The sequence below is a fragment of the Polistes fuscatus genome, unplaced genomic scaffold, assembly GCF_010416935.1.
Source record: "Polistes fuscatus isolate 324 unplaced genomic scaffold, CU_Pfus_HIC Scaffold7, whole genome shotgun sequence".
Classification (NCBI taxonomy): domain Eukaryota; kingdom Metazoa; phylum Arthropoda; class Insecta; order Hymenoptera; family Vespidae; genus Polistes; species Polistes fuscatus.
In genome coordinates this window covers 3,972,087-3,989,387 of record NW_025113151.1, presented here as the reverse complement: position 1 = coordinate 3,989,387, position 17,301 = coordinate 3,972,087, and the positions used below count along the sequence as shown (strand labels likewise).

Genomic DNA, 17,301 nt, shown 5'->3' with positions numbered 1-17,301 from the left:
AATAAACTGACTCGTTTATCCTCTGTGAAAGTTCTTTTATTAAACGTTGTTTACATGACTTTCTGATGGCTACACGTGTATAACAAAAATAATATGCACAGTAAATAGAATTTATTCTTCTGAAAGTCATATAAACAACAATCAATAAAAGAATTTTAACCGATTTTCATAGAGGACAGCCAGTTTAACGTTGGATTTCGAAGTGAACGGTACCTCTAACTTATACTCTGTGCATTTAAATTACAATATACATTTCCTTCCATTAATTAACAATCATTTAAAATAAATATAATATTTTAATATACTTTACTAATATTTAAGATTAATTAAACTAAAATACATTTATTTAAGTTGAAAATTTAAAGTCTAATAAAATATCAGATCGAAATTGTTTAATATTCAAAGTATATTAATAGATACGTTCTTTGTATTATTCTTACTTTAAAGATTATTAAATTGAATCTGGTATTAAAAAACATTTAAATAACAGTAAAAACAAGGATGAATAATTAGACATGGTATTCCTCCTACTTTTACAGTTATACTAACATGTACAATTTTAAGGTACAGGCATTTTCTGTACAATATTATTGTCTATGTCTAACTGATTTATTATAAATAAAGCATCCAAGTTAAACTCATTAAACATAAAGTTAAGCTATACTAACGTATTTATTTCTAAATTGTCTTCATTCCAAACACATATATCAGCAGTTTTCAAGCAAAAATCTAATAAATGTAACGGTGTACGATTTTAGAAAACGCTCACTGTAAGTTGTCAACAGGAACGAACGTTTTTATAAATGCAATATTATAGATAATAATATAAAAATTCTGCATATGAAATACGAAGAACGGTCTAGGAAGCTCTCAGTATTCAGTCTATGTCATTTTACAAATATAAAGAATATATTATATGATATAATAAATCTATATATAGTTATATACAAATATTATTATATTTAATAATAATTCTATTAAATATAATTTTTTAATATTATATTATATTCATTATAGCTATTATATTAAATAACAATATTACATATATAAATACATATATGAGTATATAAATGCACTTAAAACTCTTTCTACATGACACTTTTTTTACATGACATATTTAACACATTGTAGTTAATTACTTATATTTATATTATGTTATATCATATAATATATATATATATATATTAATACTTATTATATTTATGTAAAAACGTGGCCTACTTTGTTTAAATCGATAAAATTTATATTTTGAACATGACGAGTGTACTCTAAATAATAGGAATGATCAAAGTAATAACTTAAAAAGTCAATATTGTTACCTGGTTACGTGCATACGTTTTATCATGAAAATCAAATAATTCTCAATAGCGAATGAAATATGTATTTCTAATTCCTTTTATCTTATCAAACTGATCTCCGGGAATCTGGTTTTTTAATGTTTTGTCGATCATCTGTTGGCTCTTATCCCGTCAAAAGCTCGAACAGCACTATTCGTTTCTTTATTGACAATGTATTTATTTGCCTACAGAACTTTTCCTCTTCTCGTGTATTGGTTTTTTTTTTTAATGAAAATTCTGCGTGTCAAAATCAAAAAACCTAGGAGATAGTGGACTATAAATATGGCAGAAAAACACCGATCACTGTCGACGACTGTCAATATTAAACTTATTTTTTTTTCTAGCTTTATCCTCTTTTAAAGAAATATTTTGGATGAAAATATTTGTTTTTATTTTAACTACTTCGATTAAAAAAAAAAAGAAAATGAAATAAGAAAACTGACGTGCAACGTTCTGTGTTCACAATTAAATAGAAAATTTAATATTTGAAGGTAGTAAATGTGAAATAGCATGCGAATATATATAACTGACTTTTTAACACCTCTTTTGTTTATTTTACTTTTTTAAATAGTTTGTTTTTTGATGGTCGTTAAAATTCCGTGACAAGTAACATTTATGAAATAAAAATAGTAGAGGAGAGATGAGAATAGAGTAAAATTTTTGTTTTTTAATCTAACCGCATCCTTTTTTTTATACATATAATGTAATATAATATACATTACACAAGGTTTCTCAAAAGTTATTTTACCGAGAAAGAAAATCACAATATTGTGATTTATAATTAAAATTAAAATATTTTCTTTTTCATTTTCAGATATGAATTTTCAGTTACAGTGTTTTTTTGAAAACAAAGTATGAATCAACTTAATACTCGCCGAAAAAAAAGTTTTTTAAATTTTCAATTCTGTAAATCAGCTTTTGAAACACCCAGTATACATACCTATATAAGGAGAAAAGAAGGAAAAGTCTTGAAACTATTATAGAAACTATTCTTTCTTTGAGACCAAATTTTTTTTATTTTTAATAGAAAATAAAAGTTTGTTTTTCGTTTAGGATCAAAACTTTTCAACCTACCCTCGTATATTATATTATATTATAATAATTCTATTTTATTACATTATATGTGTGGGACCGAAAACCTCAATGCCTGATAAAATAGGCAATTGTGGGGTAGTTGACCGAAGGGTCCTGGATAGCTCAAAAGTTTTATCAATCGCCCGAAAAACGAAATACCCGGTCAAGTCAGTCCAATGGGCTATTTTTTGTCACTAATTCTACATATATATGGTGACTAAGATGAGCGTATTCGAAAAAAATGTTATATAAATATAAGTCATTTAAAGTATTTTTCAAAAGTTAAAATAAATTGTAAAACTATTTAAGTGTGCTGTTGAAAGATGATGTTCAGCCATTCAACGTATGTTGTTTACTATTTTAGAATGATTCAAATGAATGATTCTTCTCTGAACAATAGTTCGGCCACCTAAAATCTTCTAACTTCACCACACTAGATTCTTATATCTAGAGGAAAACTAAAACAAGAAATTTATGCAACTGAAATAACTACACTTAATGTGATCGTAAAAAATATTAAGGATGCAGTTGCAAAAATTAATAGAAATCCACGAGAAAATGGTCAAGTCATAAACAGCATACTACAACGGTTTCAAACTTATATTCGTATAGACGGGCAATATTTTGAACAGTAAATTTAGATATTTTTACAATTTATGTTATAAATTTTGAAAAAGCTTCAAATGATTTACGTTTATAAAACATTTTTGTCTTATTTTCTTGCATAGAATACATTCACAACGTGTGTACGAAAAGATCTCAGACACTCCGTATTTATAGTAGTTGTGACCTTTTCAAATGATAAAATCGATATCATAAAAATCGTAATAGTCAAATTTTTAGAGATATCGATTATATTAACAGAAAATTCTTCCAATCGATTCATATTCAATACAAATCTGTCATCACTAATGAGAGTAGTCTCTCTAATTAGATTATAAAAATAATAAATAAAAACATGCGGGCGCGTGCGTGTGTACGTGTGTAATAAAAATCATCTATAAATAAAAAATAAGAAGCGTTCTACAAAGTTAATAATTATAAATGTGTAGTTTTATCCAATACGAAATTAGTGATATATAAAAAAAATCAGTATTAACGTCATATTATATATAGAAATCGTGACGAAAATTTGAAAAATAAAATAAAAAATAAGAAAGATTGTTACCATTTATCACGAATTAATTATTTGGTTGAATACCTACCAAGGTACGAAAAAAGTAACGTTGAAATGTTGGAAGTTTAAAAATAATTAAAGAATATAAATGATGATAATGATCGCGTATTGTATATTCCTATGATCGATAAATTTGCAAAAAACGATCATGGTAATATGAAAATAAAATAGTAAAAAAATATACTCTCGTAAAATCTGATATTTAGAAAAATAAACAATTAGAATTTAAATCGATCGGTGAAAAGAAAAATAACTAAACAAATTTATTCATATTCTACGAATTCACGACCGATATAAAATTTTACTTTTTTATCTTACGTATTTACTAATCGTTTATTTATATTAATATAATACTTAAGATAGCAAAGAAAATTGTTTAACAAATTTACGTCGATTATTCTTTAACATTCTCGTATAAGAATTAGAATAATTAAAAATCATTTATTATTATAGAATATATAAATGAACTATATAAATTAAATTTATTTTTTTTTTCTAATTCGATTTTCCGATTTCTCACAAGCGTAATGTTCATTTAATCTATCATTTCTACGATATCGATGTTATCCTAAAAATATATTCATAAAAATGAATAAATATAAATTATTAGAGGTGTATATATATACACGATGCTTCAAATATATTACTGGAAAATATATCGATAATATCGTTTTTCGATTCGATTGCTACGATATATATATTAGTTATCGTCATGTCTAAACGCACACGAAATAAAACCACTTTGTTTCATGAGACAATGCGCGTGAATTATTTTTTAAAAAAGCCGAACTTGTTACCGAATGCATATAAACGAAATAATAATAATTCGTGTTACACGAATATTATAGTAATAATATTAGCGCTGATAAGAATAATAATTATAAGAATACTAACCGCAATACTAATAATAATAATTATAATAATAATAATAATAATAATTTAAAAAAAGAAAACTAGCACTAAAACATCAACTTATTGAAACGCACACAATTCATCATATTACAAATACAAATCTAAACATATATATTTAAAAACGAAAAACACGAACGACCGGGTGTCCAAAAAATCCTTTTTACTGATAAAAGAAAATTAAAATAAAAGACAATATTGTCTTAAATGACAATATTTTGTTTTTCATTTCAAGATATGAATTTCCGATAACAAATATTGACGAATTTTTTAATAAGCCCACGATACCGCCACTATAAGTATTTATCAAAAAACAATTTTATAACTTGGGAGACACCGTTATAATGAAATATGACAATTTACCTAAGTCTAATTATTAAATGCCATACAAAAAAAAATAAGAAAAAATTACTTAATCAATGACCGAAGAACTAGCAAAATAAGGAACAGTGGAAATTATAAGACTTATTATAACCACTACAAACATAAATGCGAAAATTTATAGTCATCTTAAAATATTAAGACTTCTAACAATCATACAAAAAATCATTCAAAACGCTGAAAACAGAAGCAATGGTTTCAATCAGAATCCTGTGTAAAACAATTTGAAGCAGTTTTTCTCAAAACTATTTCAATCCCCTGCTTCTCGTAATTTTATTACAATCATAGCTATAATCAGAAATGCACTATAGCAGTTATAAAATATGAAACCTGATCGCAATCCGTAACATCATTAAAGTCGTGAAACATTTCTGATAATGATAATAATATTAATAATAATAATAATAATAATAATAATAATAATAATAATAATAATAATAATAATAATAAATTCAAAAGAATTAATAGAATTTTGAAAGCATGAATATGAATACATAATATAAATATAGATATAAATATACATACTTATATTTATATTTATATTATATAAAATAATAAAGTTCACATAATAATATAATATACAATTTATCTACAACGTGATGTACCTCATTTGATTATTTCGAATAATTTCTAAATTGTACATTAAACAAAAAATTATTTCTATAGAAGTTATTTGGTACCAAAAATGTATAATGTGATGCACATGACTACTTTAACAGTGGAATGTTAACTTGCAATTTAGCAATTAACAATTTTAGCTTTCTTTTCAGTCTTACGGCGCGCACTGTAAATTAAAAGCATATTTAACTTCTAACTATTATTCAATTTTATTTTCAACATCTTTCTTTCGACAATACTTTCAAAAATAAAATGACAGTGAATTTACTGAATTCATCTAATTATAAGACGATGAAAGTAAGTATACGTGAAATGTTGATAAAAATTATAAAATATACACCGTCGTCATATGGTAACATAATTATTTCGAAGCGATCTCACATCGATCAAACTTTTGTTAATATCTTGTTAATAACAAATTTTAATACAAATAATGTTGAATACTTTTTTATTTGGAAAATTAATGTTTTTTTCAAATTATTAATAAAAAATAAGATATTTCATTAAAAAAGACAAAAGTGATTTTAATATCTCTTAAACGCCTTCTCGTATAAAAAAATCATTACACCGTAATAATCATTATTAAAATAATTATTATTTCGTAATCTCTGTAGAAATAATTTGTCATCTAATGAACAATTTAAAAATTATTTGAGATAATTAAATAAGATGCTTCACGCTATACATATATATAATATCTATGAAAAAAAACCCACAGAACTGCCAAGAGCGCAAAAGTTCTAACAATTTCTAAATCTTTTCCCTAAATGTTAGGGACTTTAACTATGAAAGTTGATGTTTCGATAAATGAAAAAACAAAACAAAAAAGAAAATAAATAAAAAAAATCTTATATATATCGACGTATAGCTGTATTATTCGAAACTATAATACTTATTAAAAATTAAATTGAAAATTAATAATTACAATAAATATAATAGAAAGAAGTCGCATGCTCTTTATGGTATTACGAAAAAAAAGAAAAAAAAAGAAATAAAATAACAAATATTGAATAATAATTAACAACAATCGTTAAACGTGAATTACGAAAGTTGTACAAATGAATAATTTTGTCGATTGCTATGAACATAATTGTTAAAATCGCATTATTCACGATGTCCAAACACTTTGGAAAATCGAACGTATAAATATAGTCATACGTATATATATATATATATATGTTTTATCTTAATATTATGATTACGAATATATTCCTTTCTCCCCGAATGATATAAATATACATTGACATCAAATCATCATGAATGATAATTAATTTTGTAAATATTAAATAGGTAAACATGTAAAGAATTTTAATTGTTTAATTGCATTAATGCGTACGATTGCGTTGCTTCTAAAACTATTTTTTCTGCGCGAATCATACTCTTTAAATAATTTTCTAATATTTCTATAAATATAATTTTACGTACTCATTCAAACTAGTAACATCAATATCAGATTAACATTCGAACAATTTTATCTTATTATAATCAACTTAAAAAAAGTAGAGTAACTGTCTGTAATATAAAATATAAAAATATCACGGCAGTAAAGAACGTAAGCTATTAAAAAAATGACAAACACTTTATTTGCGTGATCACAAAGCAGTATACAGTGAAATTTCAAATATTGCTTCAGTATAACATTGATATCACATTTACGACTCCCATGTAATGGCATCGAAAAAAAAAACATGTAATACTAACAATGTGTTGAAATAAAAAATAAATAAATAGACTCTACAAATTAAGAAATGATCAAAATCAAGCGAAAATTCCAAGTGTTCTACTATACGAAAATTTCTTCATCGAAAAAATCATAAATTAATTCGGATACTAGAGGTTCAACTGTACTTACTATTACCGTTTATTGATTTTATTTATTCTAAGAGTATTTATTAACTTATCTCTTTCTAATGAAAACGTTTCAACTTAATAAAATAATTACTATTGATACATTTGTAAAAATATCTCATCTAATTATCTCTAAGTTTGATAGAGATAAACGATAAACGACTGGAGTTTATATAATCATTTTCGATATAATAGAGTAGAATTAATAAACGTTAAATCCACAGATTATTTACTTGTTTAATTATAAATCATTTATCGATTTCTAGAAATTAAATGAATCTATACGAAAATTATTGTCTCCGTGTGATCATTAAGTATTTACATTTAAATATTTAATAAAAAAAGAAAGAAAGAAAAAAAGAGAGACAGAGAGAAAAAAGAATGATGTTCGAAATGAAAGTATTCGTTTGAACATTAACCTTGTCAATTTATTATAAATGTTTTTCAACGATAAACGCATAATTGTCGATCGAGCTTTAACAAACAAAAGAGAAAGGAAATAAAATATTAATTTGATAGAAAAATAAAAACGAAACGTTCACAACTACATAGATGTATATGTATTTACATGTTGCGTGCGTGTGCATGAGTTACATTTTTTTATATAAAAATATTTTTTAATACAAATTATATATTTTGATGAAGATAAATAACGAAAATTGCTAATTCTTTTTTCAAAACATATTTGAATTAATTTCAAAAAAGACACGACATGCTCGGACGAAGATTAGCCGTTAATGAAATAATTATCAATTAAATTTTTTATTTCCATATACGTAGAAACATACTGTAAAATATTTGTGAATGAAAGCATAAAGTGAATAAAAATATGGGCTTTAAATTATCTTATACGTATAGCAATGAATTAAACGTTTAAATAAATTCGATCTTTTATTTAAGTTATTTTATTATCGCAAGGATTACAATTCGAATCTCAAAAGTTTAAGTAAAATTCTGTTGGCATTTATACATTAAATATAAGTGCGATTTACTTTTATGCGAAAAATAATTATTTATTACATAAATTATATTGTATTTAAAAGCTTCAAATAATTAGAAAGAAATTTAGGCAAAACTTGTTTCAATTTTTATCAATACACATGAATAGAAATGCAGACAGGAAATTTATATTTTTGTATGATAAATAATGTTTCTCTTTTTTCGTAAGATTTTTCGAATGGATGATTATGAAATCATGTATTAACTTTAGAATCAATTATCGTGCGTTAATCTGAAATTAAATGTCTGCTATTTCACATTTAAATGTTAAAAATAAGAATAATATCTTACTAACCTCGACAAGAAAATAATAATAAACAAAACATAATAAACGTAGTCAGTAAACGAAAGCTAAATTAGTTATATAACGATATAGGACAGAAAAAAAACATGGAAAAAAATAACGTATTAGCAAGAAATCGAACTATATTGCAATTACGATCCACACTGTATGTTGTGTATATTATGAATGTTTAGAGGACCAAGAAATATAATATACTGATATAAAGATAAATTGTCTTGTTCTTTGTTTTACTGCATCGAATCTTTAAGTTTTCAAGTCTGATTACGAGTTTTAATCATCAGAAAATATTGGATTAGGGAAAAAGTTTCTTCATATTTTAATGCAAAATGAAACAAATTTGTGTTTGTATTCTGTATCTAACCTTCCCCAAATAGATTAAAACTTTAATTTTAACTGTATTATTATCTTCTATGTACTTACATATACGTGTTAATAAGTATTTTCACTTGATATTGATAAATGGGTCATTCTACTAGAATTTCAAAGATTTCTTAGATTTCTATATTACCTTGAGAAATAGATTTGCATAGATATAGGATCGGTTCATTTGTACATTTTTATTTTCTTCATTTTTAAATGGTGGTGATTATCTTACATTTACATAATAATCATATTTAGTTACAATTCATAATACAATACAAAATTGGCATTATTTACGTAGTATATAAAGAATCAGTAAAAGTACAATATGTATTTTTATTTCCTTCATATCTTTTTTAAATAGCACTGATTAACTTGTATTTATGTGACAATCATATTTAATTATAATTTATTAAAATATAAAAATTAACATTTTACTTACGTTGTATAAATAAAAAGCGTAAGAATAAAAAATAATAATGTGTCTTTTTTACTTTCCCTTTTACGGGTTTGAGTCACTTCTTTGTAGACATTATCTTATACCTATCCAATATGATCAAGAAGATCGTGTTTTTTGTTTTGTTTTTCTGGACTTAATAGCACACGATTTGTATTTTTCCGAACGAATGCATTTTATTAACTGTGCACACATTGCTTGACTCTAATGATCTGACGGAAACTTGTTATTCAATGTTGGTAGACTGCTGACTCATACATGATAAAGTATATAAAATAAAATTCAATATCAGAATAATTGACGAAATCGCGAGAAAAATTAAGTAATGTTACATAATGTAAAAGCAAAAATACATGAATGATATGATATATAATGTATTGAACAAAAATACATGAATGATATGATATATAATATATTGAACTTAAATGATTATCAAAAAAATCGAGTGAGAGTATTAAATAAGATAATTGTTAGTTACAATAAATTTTACATTTTATAATAATTATAAATTTTCCATATAGCGCATATTATTCGATCGAAGAATCTATATCTGTACAGAACGCTATAATATTCTTTTTGTTTTCTTATTAATATAACTTGAACAAATGTTTACAGAAGAAAATTAAATTATTTCATAAATCCAAAATTCGTAATCTTTTGGAAATGCAAATAAAAGAAAGTTCAATCAAAGAAAAAGTTATTTAACTTATTACATATAAAATGATTGAATAGAATATAAGATGTCGCAATCAAATGTTCTTTCACTACAAGAGCTTTAACAATGTTTAAAAAAAGATATGATGAAATTGAGAAATAAATAAAACACCTGAGTTCGGCTTAAAAAGAATTAATTGTTGTTATTATTATTATTATTATCATTAGATGGTGTTAGGAACTTGAAAGCTTATTTCTGCAAATACTAGAGATCCCGTCAATTTATCCGGTTCATAAACAATTTCCTTCCATTCGCAACCCTCGTATCCTATTTTGTTAAAATCTATTTTAATTATTTATCTTTTAATATACGTCTTGGATTCTACTACCCAATGGTCTTTTCCCATTGGGTTTACTAATTAGTATATTTTATATGCGATTTGATCCTCCTCTATACTACTCAATCAACATGATTTTATAACGTAATATTCGGACTATTGTATAATTGATGTAATTCTATTTTATAGTTTTCTCTATTCCCCCGTTTCCTTATCGCATTTTGCATCGATGATTTTCCGAAGTACATTATTTTCAAATATGTAGGATTCGTGAAAAAATTGAATGACTATTTTATCCAGAACTCAAGGTCAACCTTTCACGAATACCAATTTACGTATTTGACATGTAGACGCTAGATCTCACAAATACTTTAAATTTGTTGTCTAGTCTTTAAACGTAAATGACCATGCTTCGTTGCCATAAAGGATTACCGTTCTGTAAATTTTAATTTTTTAAACGTCTAAACAAAACTCGCAAACCAAGTAGTTTATTAATCGAATAAAAGCATGTGCATTCCCCCGAATGAATTATTTTCATAAACTCGCCAGATTAATTATCATAACGTAGAAAAATGAATAGCTGTTCAAAATCCAGCAACTTTGATGCCATTTGGTATACGAAAGATTCTCTCTTTTAATGGAAGCTCACCAATGAGATAATTCTTAAGTATTTTTTGCGCGGTTTTCGAATGTCCAGCGCCAAAAAAGCTTAGAGTAGCGTCTCTACCAGCATATTCTAGAAGAACATCTTGTCCACCAGGATGATTCTTTAATAATTCAGTACAATCGTAAACGTAATCGTAAATTATAATCCAAATACTATCAGGTGTATCGTGCCAAGCAACTTCATCCAAACTAATACACCGAAGTTCACTAAGTTTGGTACCATCTTCGTTTCGTTTAGATTTTCTCAAAGATTTTTCCTTTGATGTAACATTGAAAGATGTTTCAGAAGTTTGTTCTTTATTGACGAATACAAAACCATCACGTTTCGTTTCCGAATCTTTCAGATCCATAGTTCGAAAGGTCAAACTCAGAAGATCCATCCCTGTCGAGATCTCCTGTTCTATCCTGAAAGAAATATTGAATCTCTTTTCAATGTAGAACATTAAGGATTAATAAAATTGACAACACGTGCTGATTTATCCTCACTTCTATTTTAAAATGCAATATTATTTTAATGAAAATTCAAATAATTTCACTGGTTTAAAAATATTATTCAATTGTACTTATTGTCAGGCAAAGATTCCATAGTTATATATTTAAATTGGAAAAATATTAATTGCACTATGCACGTTTTCGTGACACAGCGAGTAGTAAATACGATGCGTTCGACGCTCACTGATAATGTTAACTGATAATTTAAAGGTTTGCATAAGCATTTATCTTATATAAATATTTATACTTATATATGTATATATATATATATATATATACTTATAAATATTTATACTTATATATAAGTATTTCTATGAAGAATGTATTTTTTTGAGCGTATTTTCCGGATTTGGAGTTAATGTACGTCGTTTTAATACTTCTTATTTAAACAAATTACACCGCCTTAGACAAATGATTTCATTAATTATGGCTCAAGGAAACCAAAAGGTTGGACATACCTGGATTTGTAATAAAAATAATATATTTACTTAATTTTACAAGTGTTGTTATCACAAACTCTGAACTATTGACCTAACATCTTGATATTCCATAATTGATTTATTATTAAAATTAAGGACTAAGCAAACAACAATATACAAAAATTACATTTGATCTAAAATCATTACACTAAAAAATATATTAAACTCAGATACAAGCGCTTCAAAGTTGTGAAAGTTACTATTGTTATTATTATAAGGGTGAATCAGTATTAACCAGATATCCGAATATCTCTCTTATGTTAGATTTAAAGTTACAAAATATGTCTAAATCAGAATCAAAATATTTTCAAAGAAAACACGTGGTCATCATAACATCATATTTTTTTTAGATGTTTTTTAGGTCAAGGGGTAAACGTAACAGAACCATATAATAACAAACTTGTTAATTAAATCTTACATCCCTTGATTTTTATCTGTTAGGATACCAGAAAAACAATGTTTATCGGGAAAAACCAATCACTGCGGAAGATATATACTTAAAGAAAATATAAAAGATATTAAAAACATCGGGAGGTTATGAATCAATTCCCTCTTAAATGAATCATAGAGCATTAGATTCACATTCTTTGAGATTAAATACATGTATCGTAGCCCAAAGGAATCATTTTGAACATTTAGCATTATATTAATAAAGCAAATAAACCTTACATAAGAAAAAAAAATTCAATTCAAAATGCAATGCAAAAAGACGTTGATGATCTAAAAAGCACCTAAAATAATGTCATTAAAAAATAGGATGTATAAAATCATTTTGATTCTTCAAAATCATTTTGATTCTGTTACAGAGATACTTGGTAATTTTACATCCAACAGAAATATTCAAATGTTTGGTTTATTCTTACTCACCCTGTATAATAAAATGAAGAGAAAAATAATGTTGAACAAAAAAACACAGTTACGATGACGATAACTCGTGTAATTTCATTGATAGTTTTTTTACAAGTACACAAATTTATATTAATGACTATTCATTTTCATTTATAGAGTCATGAACGAATAAAATTTATATACTTCTTCACACACAACTCTGGTTATCGCAAACTCTAAACTATTGAACTTATTTCTTAATATTCCGAGATTGATTTATTATTAAAATAAATAACTGAGTAAACAAGAAAATAAAAAAAATTATTCTTACTTATCTGAGATTGTTACACAAAAAAATAGGTCAAACTCCGGTACAAAGGTTTGAATGTAATGAAAGTCTTACTATAATAAAACAATATTATTGAACGAAATTTAATGTAAACGGACTCGATACTTGCTTCATTCAAACTATACCGATACCACGATTACAAATAATCTAAATATATAGTATATTAACGATAAATTTATAAAGTTTATAATAACTTTCGACCCCGACCTTCTATTTTGATAAACTTGAATACATTTTAAATCGACCAATGACAATCAATATCAATTTGCATGTATACTGATATATCGAGTTAAGCGAATGTTTATTGTCATTACATAAAAAACATTACGAGTGTGAAACAAAATAAAAATACGATAAGTGATTACACTTACGTCAAGGATGATTCTTTCTCCTCCGACATTGCACGGCGTACTGACTATTGGTTAAGTCAAAATGTCAATTCCTTTGGCGAAGGGAAAATAATTTCATTACCGGTTGAAACCTGATGCGTGCAAACGAGGTGTTCCCTTGGTCACGCATGGTAATCCAATGCTGCTACTTCGAGTACGTATATATGGCTTACTTACTTCATATACTTTCTTATGAAAACTATTTTTTTCAAGACAGATTAATTATATTTTAAGCATTGGAAATATTAAAGGAAATACTATATTAATATCTTATTTTTTTTTTTAACTAAACCATAAATAAATATACTGACCTGTTAAAATATGAAATAGGACAGAATTACATACTTCAATTAACAATAATTAATATGTGAATTTTCAAGAGGTAAATACTTAAAATATGAGATTGAAATTTGATTTCAAGTAAAAAAAAATTCTTCGATTTTTTTTAATATCTGCTAATACTGCACTGTTGTAACATAGTTACCATAAACAGAAAATATGTTTTTCTTCGTTTTACGGCTTTCCAATCGAAGGTTATCTAATATCGAGATAAAGTTTCTCTATTAATTTAAAAGATTAAACTAGGTTCTCTTCGAAAACTATGAAAATAAAAATAAATTAAACGCACACAATAAGTGTTCGTTGTTATTCGTCTTTATCTTCTTCTCTTTTTGAAAACAAATTTTCTATTAGTCATGCTATTCTATCGACTTTGAACATACCATGCTACAACGTGTCACGGTAATAATTGGCAAAAATGAATTTAAAAAATAATTCGCGGAAAAATCTCAAACTTTATCGGTAATTGTTAATAGATTTTGAATGTTATTAACAAAATACAGTAAGCTTGTAGAGGAAGTAAAATGTACTAAAGTTTCATGTCAAAAGAAATCCAAGAGATAATTGGTTTTGTTAAAACACTAATTAAAATATATCTTATATTTAATTAGGTGACTAATTTATTAGTTTTTAAAATGATTATCTTCTTTACTTTATTAATTTTCTATTGTTATTTATATTTTCTTGCGATAAATCGTTTAAGAATAATCGTAAAATAATAAAAACTGGTATGTGTACTTATGTACGCACGTAAGAAGTTATACTTCTTTGCCGTACCAAAACGAATATAACCTCAATAACCTCAAAAATAACTTCAAAAAAATAACTTAAAACAAAAAAAAATAATTATTATATATATATATATATATATATATATATATATATATATATATATATAAGAAAGAATAAAAAAAAGAAAAAGAAAATATCAAAATATAGATATCAGTCCACACTAAATATAAGAGAGATATATCGAATTACTTCACGCGTCACAGCCATGGCGCGGTGATAGTATTAGTTCTCGCTCGATCATTTAAGTAAAGCAGTGCTGAGTACAATTAGTACTTGGATGGGGGTGACCCGCTTGAGAAAAAAAAAAGAGGAAGAGGAGGAAGAAGAGAAGACAACTTCATGCCGTAAATTTGAAATCGCTTTGCCGCGCATCGTAAGTACCGACAAACTTCGTGGTGTCGTTCAGAAAAAAATCACTCCCATCACATTTTCCCAAACGCGCCAAAAGAAGTATAACTTCAAAAATTAATTATCTTATTATTATTATTATTATTATTATTATTATTATTATTATTATTATTTGGACTTCGTCCTGTTATATTAGCTATATATAGTTCTTTTCAGGGCGTTTGTTGTTCATGTGACGATGATGTCCAGCTTTCATGCTACCGTTTCAGAGGTCTTCCAAGTAGTCTCGTCACTATTTTTCCTGTTTTTGTCACGTTCGGCAGCCTATTGTCGTCCATCCTGTCTTACATGGTTTCGCCACTTTCTTCTCCTCCTTCTTATCCACCTTATCATGTCTTGGGTCTCACATGCTTTTCTTATTTTTTTGTTTCTTTTTCTGTCTCTTAGTGAGTTCCCTGTTATTGCTCGTAGCGTCTTCATTTCTGTAGTTCTCAGGATACGTTTTGTTATCGTGGACTCTGCCCTTGTCTCTGCCGCGTAGTTCATTATCGGTCTGTCACAAGTTTTATATATGCGTGTCTTATTTTTAATGCCCATATGATTATTTCTTCATATGATATCTCTAAGGTATCTGGAGATTATGGAGGCTTTGGTTGCTTGGTCTCTTATCTCCTCCTCTAGGTTTCTGTTGCTATATGATGTTTACTCCTAGATATTTGAATCGCATAACTTGGTTTACGCTTTTGTTATATATAGCTAACTTGCATCATTAAAAAATTGATTATAAGATGCAATAATTATTTGCATTCATAATAAACGAGATTCATAATAATTGTACGTAATGATACATGTTAAGTGTAAAACTTTAAATTTTATAATCACAAGAATATTTATTTATTACACTAATAAAAAAAATTCCTACAAAAGATGATTTCTACGTTATCGACAAAAATAAATATCATCGTGAAAGATTATCTATATATCAAGTGGAAAGTATTAAACTTTACAATAAAATATCAATTCGTTACACAAATAGAAAAAAGTTCCTACAAAAGATTTCTTCGTTATCGACAAGAAGAGATTTATTCACTAAAAATTATCTACAATTACACAAGGATGGCTTTTAAACTGATCGTCGATATCATTCGCAACTAATAATCAATTAGTGCTGGCATCTCGTGTCGAAAGCACGAATAAGCTTAGCTATTATCAAAGAACACAGTAATTGGTCACGCAAGAGCATTAAAATACTTACATAAAAATTGAAAAAATGCTAATATCAGAACGTTTTGATCTTTAATTTTCTTTATTAGATGTATTATTCCCTTTATACACATGCGCAAATTTCAAAAATTCATGTAAACAACATTTAATAACAAAAATTTCCTAGAGGACAATGATCCAGTTCAACAGTGGATTTCGAAGGGAATGGTACATAGATCATTATTTTGAGCAGTAGATACTACTATCGATTAATTAACAATTATTTTAATACTTTAATGCACTCTTTTTATATTTCAGATTGTTTAAATTCATATTAGTTTAAACATTACATACTTATTAACATACTTTGAATATTAAATAATTTCGATGTGACATTCTTTTCGATAAAAACTTGATCCCCCAAAATGAATTTCAGATGAATACAAATCCCAAAATCATCTTAACCAGCCCATCACTTTTTTTCCGTAACTATATTTAAGTCGCTATAAATCCTTAAATTTTCATTTTTAATAGATGTAATTTTTTGTATGGTTTTATATTAGTAGTTTTTTTTATTAAGCTCTACAAAAATCCGAAATTATTACTCTCTAATCTAGAGAACCTCCTCTAGTCTTTCCCCCTTAAAGAATTACCGCTAAATGTTTTCTTTAATTTTTATAAAAAATTAAAAAATTGTCTACGATCAAAACAATGAATAAATCAGGCTTCGTTTTTTTGAATAATTTATAAATCAGCCTGGAGACAAATCATCAAGCTTTGCAAGGGAGTTACTTTTGTAACGTCGGAGAAACGAGTGACCTGTTTCCCTTGTCGCCAGTAGAATCTATTGAATTTCACGAAGCGCTTTACAGAAGTCGTTGCCTTCGATTTTCTGGTAAATAGCATTGCATGGAACTTTTCTTTGTTCCGGACAACGGAATTCATTGTCAGCAATTTTAA

The 17,301-nt window shown here is 26.1% G+C and overlaps 1 protein-coding gene across 4 annotated transcripts; it reads right to left on the bottom strand.

Moving 5' to 3' along the window:
- Nucleotides 1-9,934: 9,934 nt before the first annotated feature.
- LOC122524154 (cytochrome b5-like) lies at nt 9,935-13,735 on the bottom strand. 4 transcript variants are annotated; one of them, XM_043646250.1, is made up of 2 exons: nt 13,642-13,735; nt 9,935-11,527 (listed from the first exon to the last, which is right to left on the bottom strand). In XM_043646250.1, the coding sequence occupies exons 1-2, from the start codon at nt 13,668-13,670 to the stop codon at nt 11,041-11,043; spliced, it is 516 nt and encodes a 171-aa protein (XP_043502185.1). In that variant the 5' UTR covers nt 13,671-13,735; the 3' UTR covers nt 9,935-11,040. The 4 variants fall into 4 exon arrangements, with proteins under 4 accessions (XP_043502185.1, XP_043502188.1, XP_043502187.1 ...); XM_043646253.1 differs by lacking the exon at nt 13,642-13,735 and adding an exon at nt 12,961-13,096; XM_043646252.1 differs by lacking the exon at nt 13,642-13,735 and adding an exon at nt 12,073-12,178.
- Between the last annotated feature and the right edge of the window lie 3,566 nt (nt 13,736-17,301).